At 30.9% G+C, this 20,837-nt stretch overlaps 1 protein-coding gene across 1 annotated transcript in view; it reads right to left on the bottom strand.

Moving 5' to 3' along the window:
- Positions 1–19,697, bottom strand: part of LOC116777489 (agrin-like) — a 126,358-nt gene extending 106,661 nt beyond the window's left edge. The window contains exon 1 of the mRNA XM_061529814.1: positions 19,060–19,697. Within this exon, the coding sequence (XP_061385798.1) occupies positions 19,060–19,558 (499 nt within the window). The 5' untranslated portion in view covers positions 19,559–19,697. The remainder of the gene's footprint in view (positions 1–19,059) is intronic.
- Between the last annotated feature and the right edge of the window lie 1,140 nt (positions 19,698–20,837).

Genomic DNA, 20,837 nt, shown 5'->3' with positions numbered 1-20,837 from the left:
TGTAGCTAAAGATGGAAATGATACTCATCTCGTCGCATTACGCGTGGCTTAAATTGGATCTTCTTAGAATTTTTAGCTTAAAACGGCTCTCGCAATAAATTTTACGGCAAAGTATTTGACCCGAACTGAATCGCTTGTAAATCGTTTTGAATTCAATTAAATCTGGATTAAAGATACATTTTTAATGGCACACTTAAAAAAAAGAAATAAAAATAATTTAAAATTTACATCTCGTCACAGTTATGTAAGAATTAAAGATTTTTGTGCTAACTCAAAATTTCTTGATTAGAAACGTTGAGCTTAAACAATCAAAATTATAAATATTTGGATTATATTTTCAAAAAGCAGAGATCAGGAGGAGAAACTCAATACCAACTTACTCGTATCAGAACAGAAGATTAAATTTGAGTAATTAAAGTATGTCATTTGCTTAGGTATATTTGTGTACAAATCGGTATATGGTACCTAATTTAAATATAAAATATATAATTCAAGAGCTAAGTTGTTGTAATGATTATTGAAGACAAATAAATGTTGAAAAATATTTTATTTTCTCTTTCAAACCACCATATTACTTACATACATTTATTTAAAATGTGTTTACGATAAGATGATATTTAACTATAATTACTAGAGATCGATTTAAAAAAAAACACGACACTAACATCTGCAGGATTTTTAAGCACTAATTGGAATTAGTTTGTTTGGCAAACTTAAAAAGGTATCATTATATTCTTAGAGTTTAACTATTTTCACCTCTATGTCTTGAACAATAAAAGATATACGTTTCATCTCCGAGTGATAATTTATCGATTGTCGGCTAAAGTACAAATGCATCGAGCGCATTCACTCCATTAACTTAACGAACAGTTGTCGAGATGTCGATCAAACCACATCTCAATACCTTCACAATGTGCATTATGGATACAACACCCACACCTTATTATAATTCCCAGGCTCTTGAGTATTTAATATCGCCCTTGTTTAATCTCGCTCTGAGCTTTTTATAATCGCCTTTGTGAATTTATTAAAAGTGACTGAGGTTTTATAATTTAATATCACAGGAATTTCTACAGCAACGCCTTAAAGAAAATTATAATATCGTTCTAATTTTGTTTTTCATTTTGTTTATATTTCTTAAAAATAAATAAAACATTATAATATTTCCATTAAATGTTTTAAGTATATAATTAAAATTATTAAATAAAATAAAGTTTTTATCTATGTTATAACTTACCTTTAACGGCAGCATTTATTCGATCCAAATGATAGAGAGTTAGTGGGACAGGATCCGTTAAGAGTTTAAATCGCGGGCTTAGTCCGGTGTTCATATCAAAAATGACGCCATCGCTTAAGAAAATAGCTGAAAGTCGAGGACGTGGTGAGGGGGAGCAGGATTCACGAGCACGCTGACGTTCAGCCAACAACGTAGAACCACTCAACGTGTCCATAGGCCCATCTTGCTTAACAGAATCCCGTATCTCATACTCATTGCCCTTCAAAACGCGCCGCATATAGACTCTATACAAATTCGACCTTTTTCCCCTTATCTCTTGCACGGATTTAAACTTCTTTACCGTCAAAACTTTACCCGTAAAAATAAACTTCGACTTCCCAATCGCTTCCATCAAAGACCATTCGTCCTCTATAAGGCTTTCATTGAAATTGCATGGCGGCAAAATAGCTCGATGCCTGCGATGTACATTGTTCCTTTTTTTCACTTTACCCCGTATTCGCATCTCGCTTTCGACCGCGATCGAAAACGAGATAATAAAAACAATAACCATTGAGAACCTCATGTCACAGAATCACTGCTTAAACACTTATAAATGCGGGCTCTACAAATGTATCTGTCACATTATGCAAGTTATTTATGTATCCAGAAGCTCATAAAGTGCCGGCAACAGCTTATTAAAGAAGCCGTTGACATCTCACCAACAGAATTTCATCGAATTGAATAACAAATCAATATATAAAAGATGATTATTTATTTAATATTTTTTATTCTTTAATAATATTTTAATTTATTTTATTTTATTAGGATATATTTTTTTCTTGATATCGATGTTCCGACGTGTTAGTAAACAAAGATGCGTGCAAGTGGCGCTAAATGCGTGCGCGCGCGCCGGTCGCCGGGCCTGACTGGAGGCTGTCATGCGTAACCTGCGATTGTAATGAAGGAATACATAGTATCTGTTTGTAATTTAATAAGAACTTCTCACTTACTTAAGGATGAAATCTAAATTAAACAAAAGAAATTGAATACTAATTCCATAACAAATTACATGCTACCATACTAAATGAAAAAATTACTTCATCTATTTTCCCAAGATGCAATTATTAATTATTTTTAAGTAATTATTTAATGACTTTAAGAATGATTTTATTTTTGAGCAAATTTAGATTTATACTATATTTTTATATTATAAAAAATATCCAAATAATCTAATAACATTGTTTTCATTGTTTATATTAAAAAATATTTTGTTTTCGTTCCAATAAAAATGTAAAGCTCAATATGCATACTATTTTTCGTGCAAAGTATACAGCTGCAGTCGATGTATACATAAAAAACATCTAAGAAACGTTATGCATAATTCAAGGGGTCCCCTTAAACTTTAGCAGGCCTAGTTGGAATGCAACAGTTGCTTGCTACGAGCTTTTTAAAAGTTTACCTTAACCTAGGGATCGTGTATACTGATATCTTTACATAACAAAGCCTCCCAACAAAGACCTGTTTTACAAACTTTTATTGGAAAACAAAATTTTCTACCAAAAACATACTGCAAACATGAATACCAAATATAATAATTTTAATTTTATAATAGGAATTATGAAATTAAAATTACTATATCAAAGTAAGTTGTTTGGAGTGTCGATTTTAATCTTAAATACTTAAATGTTATATATCCTTTGAGACTAACTTTTCACGCTCCGTGTGTACAGTGAAAAGGTAAATCCTTACATCCTTATATAGCTGAATAAAATGGTAAAAACATGACTGAAAAACATTAGCGAATAAATCCGTCCACGAGACGTATTCATAAAAAGAATTATACATAATACTCTGTAATATGTTCCTAAGGTAGGGCGCAATAAAAAACTACTGTAATATGTTTAAAGGATTTTCATCTGTGTAGTGTTTGCATAAACGTTATATTTCTATGTAGTATAACAATTTGTAGGATTTTGTACAAGTGTACAGTGCTTGTGAAAGCTCACGATGCGTGATGCGTGGGTGAACTGGATGTGGCGCCGCTAACACCGCTTGGTTTTAACGCGGTCTATGTTATAAACTTGTCATTATACAAATTAATAAAATGAATTATATATACGAACAATAATTTCATTATAAAGCGTAGTTAAATGAAAATAAAAGAAAGAACCTATTTAATAAATACAACATACATATTACGTGCTAATAAACAATTAAGTAAATCAAATATGATTATATCACGTTGAATATAATATAGAGACAACCTCATTAATTATGCTGTACGTAAGGAGGTGATGTATGTTGTTATAGAAACATTACTATGTAACGGGATTGTTATCGTCTCCGTTACAAACTACACCACTAATGGCGAAACGCTGTATCGAAACGAGTACTGATATTAACGTTAATATTTTGCTGATAAATTTAATAAATATAGATTCAAAGAGACACAGCACGATTGCCGACATATTGAGACTGTATCGGGATATCTCAAAGTTACGAAGATTTTATCAAATTATGTTCTCATTATAATGTTATCAAGGATACTTTTTTGTATTTTTCGTTTGATTTTTTTATCATTCGTATTTTAATTAAGAATAAAGCACACCCTATAGTAAACAAAGAAATACACGGCCAAGTAATAAATATGTTAAAATATTCTACCGTAAAATTATTTGTAGAAATTACGAAGAGCAACCGACGTGATTGACTACGCTCTCAAGAATTTTACTTAGAGAGAACGCAAATAGCCCCGGCGTTATGAATTTAAAAGCAGAACAATTTCTCTTAGAACAATAAATATATAAATCAAATAGTATATACAGAACGATATTCTATAATTACCAAAGAATCAGGATGCGGGGTTCGCATAGCGCACGTTTGCATAAAAAAAGCCTCCCACACAGTTTCCCTCCACAGTAATGATAGGTTGACGTGTGTATGTGTGTTTACAGCTTTTGTTCCACGCATTCTCATCTGCAGAGCATTATTAATGCGAGTATTTATGTAATATACATTCACATTCACTATTTATGAAAGGCTAACAATAAATATCTTGCGATGTATGAACTGTTTGCTCATCAAAAGAGTAATTACTCTGGCAATCATTTCCCTCATAAATAAATTTGTTTTATATTTATATTGATGTTTATGTAAAAAATAATGTTCTTAGAAGTCAAGTTTCGTAGAAATTATAATCTCAGGGATACCTTTCATGGAAAGATAATAAAATTTGAAATGACAGTTTTATTCCCCGTAGCATTTTCAAACCTCAATATCATTGAATACAATTTTAAATAAAACTAAATGAATACGTCAATCTACGACGAGCTGTTCGTTAAATCATGTCCAATATAAAGCGAGAGCTCCCTATCATAGAATAGTAACTTAATTAATAAAATAGCGGATATAAAAACACAAGAAAGTCTCTTTTATGTCGAGATGTAAAAAGAAAAAATGTGTCTACTTATTCTTGATACAAATTGAAAATTATTAGGAACACTAGACTCATTGATAAAGATTTCTTAAATATTTTTTAACGATACGAAGAAGACTATTAGCGGTTAATGAATTTTCAGTAGTAATTATAGCTAAAAACACTTCTCAATATCCCTAACCCGTTAAAATTAAGTAAATTAAGCATGTAGCTAAAAGTGATGATAAACAAAATAAACTCGTGATGAATTTCTTTTTTTTTTTCTTTTAATTTTTATCATATATATAAAAGCTTAAGCATTAACTTCGGAGCACCCAATTCCGGAACATAATACGTTATATCACTAAGTTCTAAATGTAGAATGGTTGTAAATAAAAGCTGAAGCAGTCACCTATGTAAGCCGCTTTCGATTTATGCGCTGCCTGCAAAGCCGTCGCAAGCGTACTAGAGCGAAACAGTGGCAAAGCGCTTACACCACTGAATGTTACTTCAGACTGGAGTATAGCAAATTTTAATAAAATGGCTCTTCCTAAGATATCTTTTATTATTAAAAGCCGAGTTGATGGAAAATATTTCAATCCAGTTCAAAGACTTATATCCATTTGATATAATTTAGAAACATGAAAATATTATTACGATTTAAAGAGAAGAATATGCCTTTTGATTATATTAATATAGATAAATATATAGATAGGTCTTTTGAATCCATTTGAAATTCATAAGTCTGTGTCTGAGACGTCCGAGCCAGTGATAAAATAATACATCAAAGCGTAGTTAGCCGAAAATGGCTACATCATTAGTCCTGTACAAATCACGGTTCAACAGACCAGAAACTCTTGATCTCAAAGGTACCCGGACCGGATTGACTATAGACGATTGAATCGAGCGGGTTCCGAAACATTGTCAACGTAACATACCAACTACCCTTATACTAGCTAGATGTCGTAAGACCTTAATTTTTTTATAAATCCAACATATAACTCTTACATTGTAACATTAATTAAATCATTTAACTTATATATGTCATTCCACGAGGTAGTAGAAAAGTCGCACAAACTCTATTTCATGTACTTTCACAAAACACAAAATATATTAATAAAATTAACTCAAAAGTTATTGTATATTTCTTAACTGATACTTTATTTTTATATTACATGATATTACATTCGGATGCGTTGTCACCCTTGTTTAAAGAAGAGGGAGAGGAAAGGTTGGGAAAAGGGAAAAATGAAGGGCAACCGGTTCTCTCACTCATCGCACGAAACGCAGCCATTAAACACTGCTTCACGCCGATCTTCTGTGGAGGGTGGTACCTCCCCGGTCGAGCCAGCCCGTGGTCGAGCTGTAGTAATTTGACCACAGCTAGGCTCTACCACCTTAAAGATGTTTATTGATGGTTTATTAATTTAATATGTTATATTCGATGAAGATCATCTTAAGATTAATAAATAAGCAGCTTGAAAATTTATCAAATTAATAAAGGAGCATAAATATATCAACTCTATGATCTCTCGCAACTTATATAAACAAATGGACATTAGATCCACCAAGACTGACTTATCCTGACGTTAACGGTATTTGACCTCAGTCCCATATTAAGTTACATTTAAATAATGGTTTTTCAATTCTGACCCCAGCGACCATTTCTTCTTTTATAGATATTTGAGTCTTTTGCATACATTACTTTATACTTTCTACGAGAATTATTTAACAACAATATTGTTTCTTTCATACATACACTTCAAATCTAGACATCGGATGAATATGAAACGTAAAGATGACCTGGACATACTCGTACATATATATGTAGATATTTATTTTACCAACAAAGCGAATCAAATGTGACGTACATTCCATCCGACTAACTAATATCATGAATATAAATTGAAACATCAAGTTATTTATGCGGGGTTGCCCGTAGATATTGCTCACGGCGGCGATACCGCGACGGGCAGGTGTTCAGACAATGTGCCCCACAGCAATAGATTTCTGATATCAATATTTATGCCTATTACCAAACCGATCGTAAGAAATACAATAGCATTCGATATCGCCAAGCACTAGACGTCGAACTAACGAAATATTACGAAATATACGAAAGGTTATACCTTATACATTTTAATTTACTAAAACATAAATGCTGTAGCCGTATCGGATGCAATTAAAATAATCCCCGCGTGTAATAGTGACAGCATAATACGGATTTAGTAATTTACAAGCAATGAAGCGCTTATAATGAAATGATTTTCCACTAATCATTTCCATCGGCTTCCATATATTGCACCGGCATAGTGGAGTTGATGAAATATACCGGCTATTTGTGATTGACTAGTAATACAAATGACCCGCTCGTCATTATAGAAATGTATAGTCAAAATATTATGCATTTCATACATCCTACCGCAACCATTTATTGGAATATGATTGAATTATTAATATTGCCTCAATAATAATTTAAAAACATACCAAATTTTTTATTAATCTTGCTTTTCAATCAACAACAATGTTGTACACTGAGATCGAATTTAATTTTTTTTACGTTAAATATTTAAGGAACACATTTCATTCTGTGTAAGAATGTTAATAATAACAATTTTCTAACTTGTTAACGTCAACTTTTCTAAATTTGTTACTAACAAATGTTAAGAACGTCATAAATATTATCCCAACAAAAAATTAAACTTTGATCAATCAAATTAATTACAATAATACTAAAATGTAAACCTCTCCTTGGGAATTAAAGTGCCAGATTTATTCCACCTACAATCTGATACATTATTCGTTTAAAAGTCAAAGTAATCATGTAACCCACACGGCGCCGATCGCAGATACGTCAGAATGCATATGTGGCCACGATACAAGCGATTGGCGAATCACGTTTAAGTTTAATAAGACATGAAATAGAACATTTAAGTAAACCTGAATCTATAGCAATATTTCCATAAGGGAGATTGTGATAGGTAAACTCGCTACCGCTTCTTGATTCGTTTATGTTCGTGGCCCGTTTACCATCGGACAGCACCTAGGGCGAGATTGCATTCCACTATCACTATCGCTAATGTAGGCGGTAATAGATGGATCTATACTATGTAAATATAGTTAGCAAACGATTTGAGTTGACAGTCTAATGATAATATATGACTTTATTCTGTGATTCCATCATTATTGATGCAATCTTTATCTTTTATTATAACCTATAATTGAATTTATGTAACTACTTTATTATAGATTATATTGGAAAATAAAAAGTTATGATATATCTTTTCATCTCAGTCGTATTATTGATTTAAGTTTAAGAACCAGTGGCCATTTTACTTAGAATTTTCAATTTGATAAAAACCATCAAAATAGGAAAATATTGTTTATTCACTAATTTTGTAAATCATACATTTTGTAAAAAAAAAATCAAATTTAAATTACGTGTAGCTTATTTGCTAAAATTTGTTAGAATATGGAGGCGTGTATCTTTCATTAATTTTATATATCTAAATATTTTAAAAATTAAATAAATTATTTTTAAAATGATTATTTTAATTTCTAATTCTACGTTTTAAACATAACGTTTCTTGGATATCATATTTTATTTTATCGACTGTTTTTAATTCCTTCCTATCCATGAAGGAAACATATAATTCGAAATACGGTTCTTATTAATACGAAAACCATAATTCATAGCAAGACTCCGGGAGATATTTTTAATGATAATAAATTTACGATTATTGTTATTTGGAAATGGTGTAAATCTAATTGGTTATAACCTAGCAATTCTAGGCAGCTGTTAAACTGCACCTACCATTTTTTACCTATATAAATTATACCCATATACTAGAAAATTTCTTTTTTAATAATAAATTTAATATAAATCCTTAAAACAGTGCGTGACGAATAATTTAAGACCGAATTGGTAGAAAAGATAAGCGACTAAACATTTCCAAATTCCGCTATTAAAAATTCAAACCTAAACGTTTCCAATTGCCAATTTCTGTTCGCATAATGTAGGGTGTACCCTAATTTTAGTATGCCATTTATTTAAGAACTATTTTTGGATTTAACACCGCAAACTCTATGCGACATTCTCCTCAAATCCATATAAGTAAATAACATTATCACTTAACCACAGATTTCCAATTATGTTAATTACGAAGCGAGTCGCCGCATTTCTAGTCATCGGCGCATAACGAGGCAGCGCAGCCACAACTTATCCCCAACAGAATACTAACAGACAACTGTAATGATATATTTAAATAAGATTTTTATACTTTACTATAGTACAAGAAAAAATACTTTACTTTAAATATAATGTGTAGCTTACACGGCTTTATTTTATATTCAAAAAATACTTTTTTATTTAAAAAAAGAACAGTTGCTTTTTAACAAGTGTCATTAAAGGAGAAGATTGGTCTCATTATAGTGAAACCAGGGTCTGGTGATGGCGTCCCAGGGATCCATCTAAAATCGTGACTTTATTGGAACTAAAATAATTACAAAGGCTTTTTTCTGAGCTAATACCAGGGGATATTTCATATTCGTGGGATTTTGCTTAATAAAGATACCTTCATACAAAATTTTATAACAATAGAACTAGTAATTTTAGAGTTTATTCCGTGTTAAACAACCGTCGTCGCCTTTTTCAAGAATCATCCTTATGAGGTGTACCCATCATTTGAATTCATAAAACAAATACCTATTTCAAACTTTAAAGTAAATAGTATGAGAAGCTTGCTTACCAGTAAGAAGTACATATTTTGGTTTTGTAAAATCGAATTCAATAAACATTATTTTAAACTGTTGAAGTCGGTGTAATGTAAGACAATGATTGAAGTAAATTTTAATTTTTTTAATTTAAAGCTTGAAGTTTGTCATGGATTTTTTGAAATAAAAGATGATAAAAATCATACAAGATGCAGTACACCAGCGGTAATTAAACAGAAGCTGGTTAATTTAAACACTACGTTAAAAAGAACCTGAGGTATGTCGACGCACAATCAACTAATCACATTTATATGTAATCGGGTAAGCCAACACCCATACTTGATGTTGTTATGGGTTTTCCGTCTAAATTAAATCGCAATAATTTTTACCTTTTAAAAAACATCAAACATTATTACCATTTCACACTTCTAAAGCATGTTTTTTTTAAACCATCTGACGAGAAATATCTAATCTTTTATATAATGCTTTTGTATATTTTTTGTTGACAAGATCACTTATACATTTTATCGGGCCTAATAAATCAATATGTTTACATATTTCGTGCAGACAATTATTGAATATAAGCAGTTTAAATAGCTGCATAAAGGTGTATATTTTGTTAGACCAAATTATCGTAAATCTATTATTCCGACCACTTGCAAGCGCGCACTGACTGAGACGTATGCAAAGGGATCAATGAGATAAATTGCTTCAGTGTCTACTATTTTACATCGTAATGGATGAGGGAAAAGTAAGGAGTTCTCATTTAATGACCCGCGTGGGCCTGGCCCCTCACTCATTTTTAATAGTACCTATTCTATTACAATGTTAAGGAATACTGTAATAGTAAATATCCAAATTTATTATATTTAAAACGATATATATTTTCTATGATACTATCACCATTTAGGAGTTAGATATTATATTGAAATCAGACAAAATGCCGAAGCATGTATTAGTGAAATACCGAAGCTCCGGAATCCTTAGTTGTTATAACAATTTAGATCACTTTGAACATATTGTGTATCAAACACAAAATCTCATTCAAGATATACAAAGGCGCTAACTAAAGTTAACATTTGGTCCTCTTATCCCGATGCGTAAACATTCAAGTCGGTATCATGTCTTAATTTGCATGATCCGATCTACAAAGCGTTGACAATATCAATAGGCTTGTTCAATCATTTATGTGTATACAATAATACTAACTAATCATAGCTGTATGGCCTTCAACTCACTCTGATATTAGAGATTATCCGCACAGAATAATACAAAGGCCTTACAATCTTATAATATAATGTATGTATTATCAATCTCTATAAGACAATTGAATTAAATTAATTCCTCTAATGTGTTGATTCGTACTTTGAGACAAACATAAAACTAAATGTAGTTTTTGGCTGACATGTTATGAGATTTTTAAAATCTTTGTTACCTAAATTTTAATTCGCTTTTATATAACAATTGATGAATTAATAGGTTTTTCTTTTATTCGGAAAACGTACTCCAATTACAGTAAGTAAACATTTAGCTGTGAATGAAATTTGTGGTGACAAAATGGAATAAAAATATTCCTGATGACATAAAAGGTTTTGTTTTTAACATAAAATACCTGTCCAATGTTTTGTAAACGAAACAGTTAGTCAACAAATCATTGTTTTAAAAAATAAAAAAATATTCCATAAAAAAATGGGACTAGAAGTTAATTATTTTAAAAAAGTTATTTTTAAACTATTAGGGGAACAAGATAACGAAAGAAAGCACAAAATAACTAAGCACGTACAATTCAGTTCGCAACTGAAGATCGAAATGAAATGTCGCGTTTTGTGAAAAGAAATTTAATAAAAAACTTTTCTTAACGTTCGGAATACACAAAAACTGCTTACCCAGAACTCGACAGCGGAATTTACTATTTCATATTGAATAAGCAAGGGTCTGCAACCTAAATTACTTATGATTGAAGAAACTTAAAACTGCTTTTTTCTTTAATTATCCCATGATTTCATTTTTCAAACTACTGACTAGAATGTATATTTAAAAGAAGCCTAAAAAACAAATAATTTAGGATAAACATTTACAGGACTTTAAGAAAATAAGCAGAAAATAAAGTGGCGTTGACAGCTAAGTCTCTCATCCATCAGACACACGACCCGAAGAGTGATCCCTCTTTCTTAAATATCAATATCTATTAGGAACTCTGGCACAAAGCCTGAGGAAATCTAGTCGTTGGAGGATAGACAAATAAAAAATGATTCTATGTTTATACAGAGAAGGGAATTATTTTGTAAATTTTTTATTTTGGATTTCTGCCTTTTTACATTTTTATTCTTTTTAGTATTCAATTACGTTTCGCTCATTTGCAGTAATCGTTTTTCACATGAAGAGCGAACGTCAGTCACGCAAACTTTTTTCATCTTGTCTTTATCCGACTATGGAGGCTTGTGTGGATATAAAAATAGTTTACCCAATAATATAGATTTATCTTATGCTATTAAATTAACTGAAATAATCGATTAATATTAATCGATTAATCGATGAGTGATTGGCCTAAAAAATTATTATTAATAATATATGATCGTAGATTTTTTTTTTGTAAATTTAAATTCATAGACGTAAATATTTTACTCCAAATGTTCAAGACTTACATAGGTTTACAATTGGAAATTTTCTTCTATATTATTTTGAAAAGCTCTTAATACGTTAATGAATTCATAACAAGACGCTGTACAAGAAACAATAAGTAACTGCGGGAATTCACAAAATGAAAATTTTGAAACAGAAATTAGCACCTCTGTGACCAAAAACTTTGTTACAACGTATACTTCACTACACCAATTTGCATCACTTTATGTCTGCATTAATGAAGTGCATCGTTTTAGTAAAGAATAATAATACCTTAACCAAAATATACGTCTTTATTAAAGAGATAGAAGGCATTTTTAAAATTCATGGGCATTATCCTACATGTTATGGTATGCTTCCTTCAAAAAAGCATACTATATATAGAAATTTAACAATTTGTTTTATCCTGAATAAAACATAATATAGACTACATCGAAACTAATTGAGATAATTCCGAAAATGGGTTCTGAGTGCAGCCATTGCTCGCCTGTGTACACTAAGTACAGTGTACGTAGATCTCAAAAGCGCAATCAACTTTCGTAGTCGTTTTGTGCGATATTGCGTCGCCGGTTAAATCGATCGCTACAACACAATGGACTCTCGTTTGCGAGTTCCATAAAACTAAGACGTAACAATGACCCAGCTTCGTGTGCTAGTTGGATAATACCGAGAATTTACAAGCATATTGAACATAATCTGTTATCTATTGGTATTACCGGACACTATAAGGATGATGTTGAAGATCTACGTACATCGTTAGGACTCTCGTTATACCTTTTAAATTCAGCATTAGTGTTCATTGTTAAATTTTATCCCATATTTTATGTCAACTAGTATGAGTATAAAAAAGAGTTATAAAAAAAATATTCACAGAAGTTTCAATAAGAGTATTTGTTTTGTCATAAGTGATTAGTCCCAAAACAATTGTCACAGAAATAAAACTGACGATTTCGTGCATGCGACAATTTAATGATTAAATGAAAACAAAGAGTGGTTGGCGGCGCTGACAAATTTTCCAATAATCCTTTAGCACTGTAAAATACAATTCGTGAAAACCCACTCAACCATGAAAGCGAACATGTCGCTGTTTTTGCAAAATTAATTGCTACATTTTTTTTAAATAATTATAAAGTTTACTGGCACTAAGCCGAACCGATTTCCGACAGACAAATGAGACGATATGAAGGCTAAAGATTACCGCATAAACTTGAAGCAAGTACAAAGTTCTAAAAGCATTATTCCCAGCGGCTATAATGCAAAATTACATTGGAATTTATATGTTATGATTATTATAAACAAGAGGGCATATAAAACTTCAGTTTGAATTTTTAAGTTAAAATATAACGTAGTAAAGCACAGAAAATTTACAAACTATATATATAGTGTGAAGAATATTAAATTTAACTTTGTTTAGCTACTTTAGTATTTAATTCCAAGCTTCATGCAAGTGTTTAATTAGATATATTCTGTAGAGGGTGTGAATAATAAATATATAATCGTGAGTAAAACTTGGCGAAAAACTAATTTAATACAGTTACAACTAAAGTAATAAAAACTTTATACTCGAAGGTTACATATTTATATGGTAACAGCTAATAAAAGATCCTAAATATACTCCCCAACAATAGTTTATTGGATCGTTAAGGCTACATGTACGTAACTAAACATAGCATCCCGGACACCTGAGTGCCAACCCTTATTTAAGGACCTTCATGCGACACGCAACGTTTGTTACCCACACCAAGAAAAGATAAATCACACGCGAGATGTAACAAATGTAGATATCTTAGTTTCTTACACCTTGATACTCCCTCTGGGATTTCGTAATCACGAACTGTGCCCATCTTAGGTAGACATACATAAATCCACGCGCTTTATAACGTTCTTGTTACTTTAGTTCAGATAAATACTATGTTTGAAATCTTAAAAATAAAAAAACCAATTACAAATTTAATAAAAATGTAACAGAAGTCATCCCAAAGCTTTTATGTTTTAAATGAGCACAAAACGATGTCATTACGGTCTCTTTGAAATCTGTAATCTTAATTGCCATATTGAAGATAATTTAGACTATCATTATAGGGAATAAAGTCATGTCCCATGACACAATTCGAGTGTCTAAATTGTCACTGAGTTTTTATAGCTATGATAAAAATATGAACATTCATTCATATGGAATATTGTGGGAAGGTTCGTTATAAAGAAATAACTTGATTAATTTAAATCAGGGTTTCATATTATAAATCGCCAAATAATTACACCATAATTAATGTTGAAAGAAAATCTTATTTTTATTACTAGCTATAAAGCAAAATAAAAGTGTCTAGAATGAAATATAGCGCCGCACCACAATCATAAAGGCCAACTTAAGATTTTATTTCAAAACTTTTAAATTAATATCAATAACATTTCGAATCGGCTTGTCTACTGAAAATCTTTGATTATGTAACCACATACTATGTATAACGATTCCTAACTGATGGGGTATCTTTTCTGGTTAATCAAGTCTTTTATTCGTATAACCTTGTTGGTGAAATGGATCGAGTTTTAATATAACGCAGACAGAAATATACTTACCTGTATCTAACATTACAATAAGCACTTCTTTGAGTCAACTAGGCCTACCAAATTATTTTGTCAAATATACAATATCTCGCTACTTTATTGCTATTTATTATTCTCCTTTGCTTAATTATTTATAAATCGATAAATATATAACGAAAAACGTATAATAATATAATGATAGAATATTAACACAATACCTAAGTCTTTCATATGTAAACCTTACACTATAAGTACATTGAGTTTATCTGTAAAACACATGTTGTCTGTACCCTTTTAACTAGCCATCTCACTAATAGAGTATATTAAACCGGGCGATATCACTCCCGAACATGATTTTCATGTTGTTTTAGGACAACGTCAACAAGATTCTACATAGAAATAAATTAACTACAAACAGAGCCAGTAGTTATGCACATTGATACATAAATATACTATATATACAACTATGAAGGTATTCTGTCTCCTATTAAATGCTTGTTCGTAATATTGTCAACCACATACATGTACAGAAATATCTTAACTACTTAGATTGATGTTTTTTCAGTTGAATAAATTTAGTAGGATTTTGAAAAAAGAACAATCATTTATAAATATTTATATACATATATTTATTAACATTATTTAACTATTTATTTAATTATCGTTGACACGAGATATAATGTACATAAAAGATAAAAAAGCTAACGTAAAAAAGAAGAATACATATAATACTTAAAAAATAAAATTGGACAGCACAATGAATCTAATGTATTGATTGATTACACATCGGATGTGACGTGTTTGTATGTCGACTGTTGCCAAGGTTAAGTTGATCACACAAGTTGCTCAGGTGACACACACTTTCGGCAAACTGTGTCCCGGGTTAATCGAATCTACCTATAACTTAGTTGGCTTGTCGTAAATACGGTCCACTTTATTATCTCTGCCTGATTTAACAACCTCGTCTGCTTGATCGTTACTTACAATCTGCCATATGTTCAGATACTTGATCGAAAATAGATATAGATTGTCGCCACTTAATAAATAATAATTCAATTATCTGTAATAGTAATATATAAATAAATGTATTGTTTTTATATTTGAATATATATAATACTATATGTATAGAATTGTCTTTTGAATTTCTTTAACTGTTTTTTATGCAATTGAACAACTCAATATTGATAATATACAAGAAATATCTGACAGCCTACATACCAAGACAGTTTCTTATTCTTCATGACTAGTATTATATATATATTATAATTCGTTTAACTTTCATTTTCAAGGGACCTTATTATCCTGCATGTCTCTGATGTAACTCTTATAATCATCTTAAAACAAGCCACTCTCGCTGGTAGTTTTCATTCCTACACTCAAAGCAAATAGAAGAGGTTGTGAACTAAGGGAAGAGAATTTTATTACGTCTAAGGTTTAATCGTTTCACTAGATGAATCTTGAATAACTTTTATTAAAATAATCTTTTGATCTCTATCTCTTCAATTTTTATCCCTTATCTTTAATCTTTCATCTTATTGAATGGTATACTATTTTCTCGAAAAAGCGGCTGCAAATTTTAAAACTTATTAATTTATCAAATTAGATAGGAAACCCTTTTTATTTTATACAATTTTATAGAGAAAAAAAATATATACATATATATATATATGTGTGTGTGTGTGTATACAACTTTCATTATTCCCTCTAGAAGCACTATGTACACCATGATGTCAGTACTTTTAGGATATAATTGAATAACACGAGTGAAAATCACGCCAGCCGCAATGTCTGATACAACATGATATGACAGCGCATACAGAGAGAGTTTTATAAAACTTTATGCATTTGACTGGCCTCTGTCAGTCGTTGGTTTAATTGAATTGCTCGTCAAATTGGTGATATAAGAGAGACGAATCGCAAGTTGCCTGTGGCGATTTGAATCACACCCAATTTATATTTTATACATACTCGTACTAAAAGGTAATAATTTAAATTGTCTGCATTTTATTCAATGTATGTAACGCTACAAAAATGAAACATATTTTTTCAACACTAACATTAAACACTAAAACTAAGAACTCTGATACTTGAATCTAAACAATAAAATTGATTTCATACAGTAATAAACACTTAGAAATATTAAAATATTAGTCCCAGGAGTTGGGAAGTATCCAGTGTGAAGAAGAGAAAGTTATAGTTGGTGTTGTTTTCCCAAAGGATCACTACTGGATCGCTAGTCTGCTAAGTTGAAGTGAACCCGATCATCAACTTTAACGACCTGTGAAGTTCCGACATTATGGTCACTAGCTCTACTAATATTTCGAATACTGTAGCGCCCGTGTTGTGCTAATACATACTTCATCTTGAAGCATAAAACTCGTTAAAAGACCGAGGACTTTTTTTTCCTTTAACCTGGGAAAAACATGCATATGTCCATCCTTCCACAGGTTTTCACGAAGCATATAAACTATTCTTACTATTTTAAATAAAAACAAAAAATTTTATGAACCTTATATAATCTTGAATGAATCATATTTAATACGGCTTACAACGAACCAGTTTCAAATAACTACTAATTACTAACGTAACCGACAGTTCTAGATCACAGTAAATGTAAGGCCGTCAGAATTTATGATATCTTTTAACTAAGCAAAGAAGACTTGTGAAATATAATACTGAAATAAACATAAAACACATTTGACTTGACTTTTTATAACTCAGCAAATAAGTCATTGTGGGGCTCCAGTTTATTCCCCATGATAATGCCGCCATAAAAGAAACGGTGAGAACCATTTATTGAAATAAAAATAAAACATTATGGAGGTTATTCTTAGAAATTTTTTTTCTGTCGAAAAGTAACATTCGTTTATGTAAAATAATTTTTAAATACATGAGAATTATCAACGTACATAACCTTATGATTTTATTATTTGGAAAATGGTTAAACAGACAACCGCTTAAAATGAAATAGTGAAAAATATGTTAAGATACCGTTAATTACTGTGTTTCATAAATAATTTTTAAATCTGAAGGTAAAATGTAACTATATTTTTTGTTCAGTTCAACCAAAACTTTTTTTTTATATTTTAAAAGACGTCAAAGAGACCGATGTTTAAAATTGCTATCAAAACTTAAAGCTCGCTCCGAATATCACAGAAACTAATACATAGCGGTGTAGATACAACCTAGTTCAAAACACGTTGAACTTTCTTGTGACATGGGGATAACAAATTTAATATTTCTGTTCTATGTGTGTATAACTTAGAAGTTGGGAACGTTTTGTAGCTACAATTATTACAGCATTAATCCGAATGACATTTGAATATATTAAAGTTGTTCTAACTATACTCACATGAATAAAATATTTAACCTTACATTTATTTCATAATAAGGACGAATTTAAAGCTTTTATATATGAAATTTAGTATAATCTATCAATCATGTTTATTGTTTAGTCACCGATGGTATACTTAGTTGTAGGTAGGTGACTTCATTATATACGTTACATATACATACTAACTATAACAACGCCTACTAATTTAATTCTAATAATGTTTTTGATTTTTACAAAAGTTACAATAATTTATTGTTATTAAATTGTTTGATATCAAGAACATTAATTCTTTGAATATTGTATTTACTCATTAAGTATACATATATATAGGGTTTTATATACATACATACATAGTTTTATTATACACATACATAGATTTTGCCCGCGATTTCGACAGCGTTAGTTTCATAATTAGAAATGTATAGCTGACCGGGAAAACTCTATTCCTCCTTATAGACAATAAAAAACATGATTTTGGATTTGATCAACTTATAATTTTTTTCTTTTTCAATCGGATGGAAAGTATCCTATGTCATTTCCCTTGTTCTAAGCTTTCTTCCCATCATTTTTCAACCAAACATGTACAGCTGTCCTTGAGTTATAAACAGTGTAACTAACACGACTTTATTTTATATAAAAAGATATTATCAACCTTCATATACAATAGAATAGATTGACTCAAACCAATTCAAAAATTTTACAAAGATTGAGAATCAGAAGCAAAATATACTCTTACAAGTTTACTAAATCTCATAATATTACTTTTAAACTATTAATTAGTAAGGCCTTAAACAAATCGTTTAAGATAGATCCTACATAGCCAGCCCAGATCGCAATCAGTTTCTGTCATGGCGTCCGTTGACTGACGCTCCGCCCTGTGACTAATTGCTGCCTACTTGTTTACGCAATAAATTTAACATCTCACAATTTATATTGAAAATTTATAATTTAGGCTTATATTAAATCATAATAGCATAATATTTTACACCTTAAAATAAATATTAATTCAATATATATGATACATAATATTTCATGTTTAATACATAATTACAAATGTTCTGCAATATAAAATTTAAGTTTTGATGCTCGCATCGTTGTAAAATTGGGGTGACACATCTGAACGACAGCGACGATTTTACTACTTTTCCGTTCAGTTCGACTGTTAACTGCCAACATCAGTCAATAAAAAGTTAACAACAATTTATTAGGGCTCACCTTTTATCGCCGCTTCGATGATATCTATGTTCCGCAGCGTCAACAAAACGGGATCAATTACCAAATTAAGTCTTAGAGTTTGTCGATATCTACTACACTTAGTGAGAAATATAGCATATGTTCTAACACGCAACGTCGAGCATTCCAGTGATTTTAAGCTCTGCACTAAAATCGTTGTGTCAATAAAACTTACCGAATTAATAGTTTTATATTTCACATTCGCACTTATATCATTAATATCACCTTTCAGCACTCTACTTATATTCACTTTGTATGTTCTCGAAGTGTTTCCAGAACTAACATTGTTCACTTTACCCGTAAATATGTATTGTGATCTAAGAGTTGCATTCTTTAATAAAACCTTGTCGTAGTAGACATTCGTGTTACAGCCAGATGTCCGCCGGTGACGTCTGTTGGATATCCCTCCGGGACTCCATAATTGCAAGTCCATGTTAACGGTGTACATCGATAGCAGAAGCAATAATAATTTGGCCCACATTTTATTTTAATTCAAAAGAGAAATAGCACCATAAAATTTGCATCAAAAAGACAAACATGTCATAAATAAACCCGATTCTTGATTCGTTTTGTCTCGCATTGATATCGATCATGAAATAGTGTAAGGAGCGTGCGCACGGGCGCAGACCACACTGTAGGCTGTCGCGCCACGCAGGCTCTCACCCACTCGCCATAGATCGTTCACCTACCCTACATATTTACATACTGATTGGTACTGCAACAAATAATATTAAACACCTGGCATATAACTTGATCATCCGATCAAGTTATAAATTGTAATTTTATGCTGATACACCGCTTATAAAATACCTCAGTAATGTCTCAAAACCGTCGAACTACTGACTTTCTATCCAATTAATTGTAATTCAATTACTAGAATAAGTAAATATTTATGTATAAATATTCTCTTCATTTATGATACTTCTTGAAACTGAATAGCAAGGTAAATGAAGATCATTCTACATTATTAATGATCACGTAAAGTAAAAGTTCTTGTTGTAGATGAAGCAAAAAATTATCGCGATGTCAAGAGGAGTCATCAAAAATCAATTTGCTATTTGCCTTTTGAGACGTTTTCGCCGCCCTTTTTTACCGCGAAACAAATCTCTGCAGTAATATAATTTGCACGTTCCAGTCCATACCTAACTCAGCTATAATTTTTAATCTAAACAAAAACAATCCTTTTAACAACTCAGACCCGAAACGCACGTGAGGGTCATTAAATTAAAATTCATGCGTACAAAGGCGCTCTAGTGGAGTTGCAATTAATATGAAAATCTCTGGACAATATTTATGACACTGACAGAGGCGAAATTATACCAGACTTTAATATTTACTGACGGCCCGTATTTTACACGGCGAGGGGATTACGTGCGAAATATAAACGTAAGCTGCGTTATCCAAATTTAATAGTCGCTATTTGACACTTGATCATTCGCGTTCCATGGAACGACACATTTCGAACGCAGTAATGCTCATCGTTTATTTTATCTGACAATCACTACATATGTATGTATATATAATACATTAAAACATATTCCTATTTCTATACTAGTTCAACTTTGCCAGCTATAGGTATAGTTCTGATATGAGTTCAAGACTTTCGCGAGAATTCATTTAGAGATGACATCTCGTCTACCCGTGATCACCGTTGCTGCAAAGTAACCGAAACGTTGGAAGTATTTAGTTTTTAAAATAATAAAATACTCATAGTAATCCGACAAATATTAGTTTTATTTAAATAGTTCTAATACTTTCGC

The sequence above is a fragment of the Danaus plexippus genome, chromosome 6, assembly GCF_018135715.1.
Source record: "Danaus plexippus chromosome 6, MEX_DaPlex, whole genome shotgun sequence".
NCBI lineage: Eukaryota > Metazoa > Arthropoda > Insecta > Lepidoptera > Nymphalidae > Danaus > Danaus plexippus.
The sequence above is the reverse complement of the archived record's forward strand: the minus strand, read 5'-3'. Positions and strand labels throughout refer to the sequence as shown.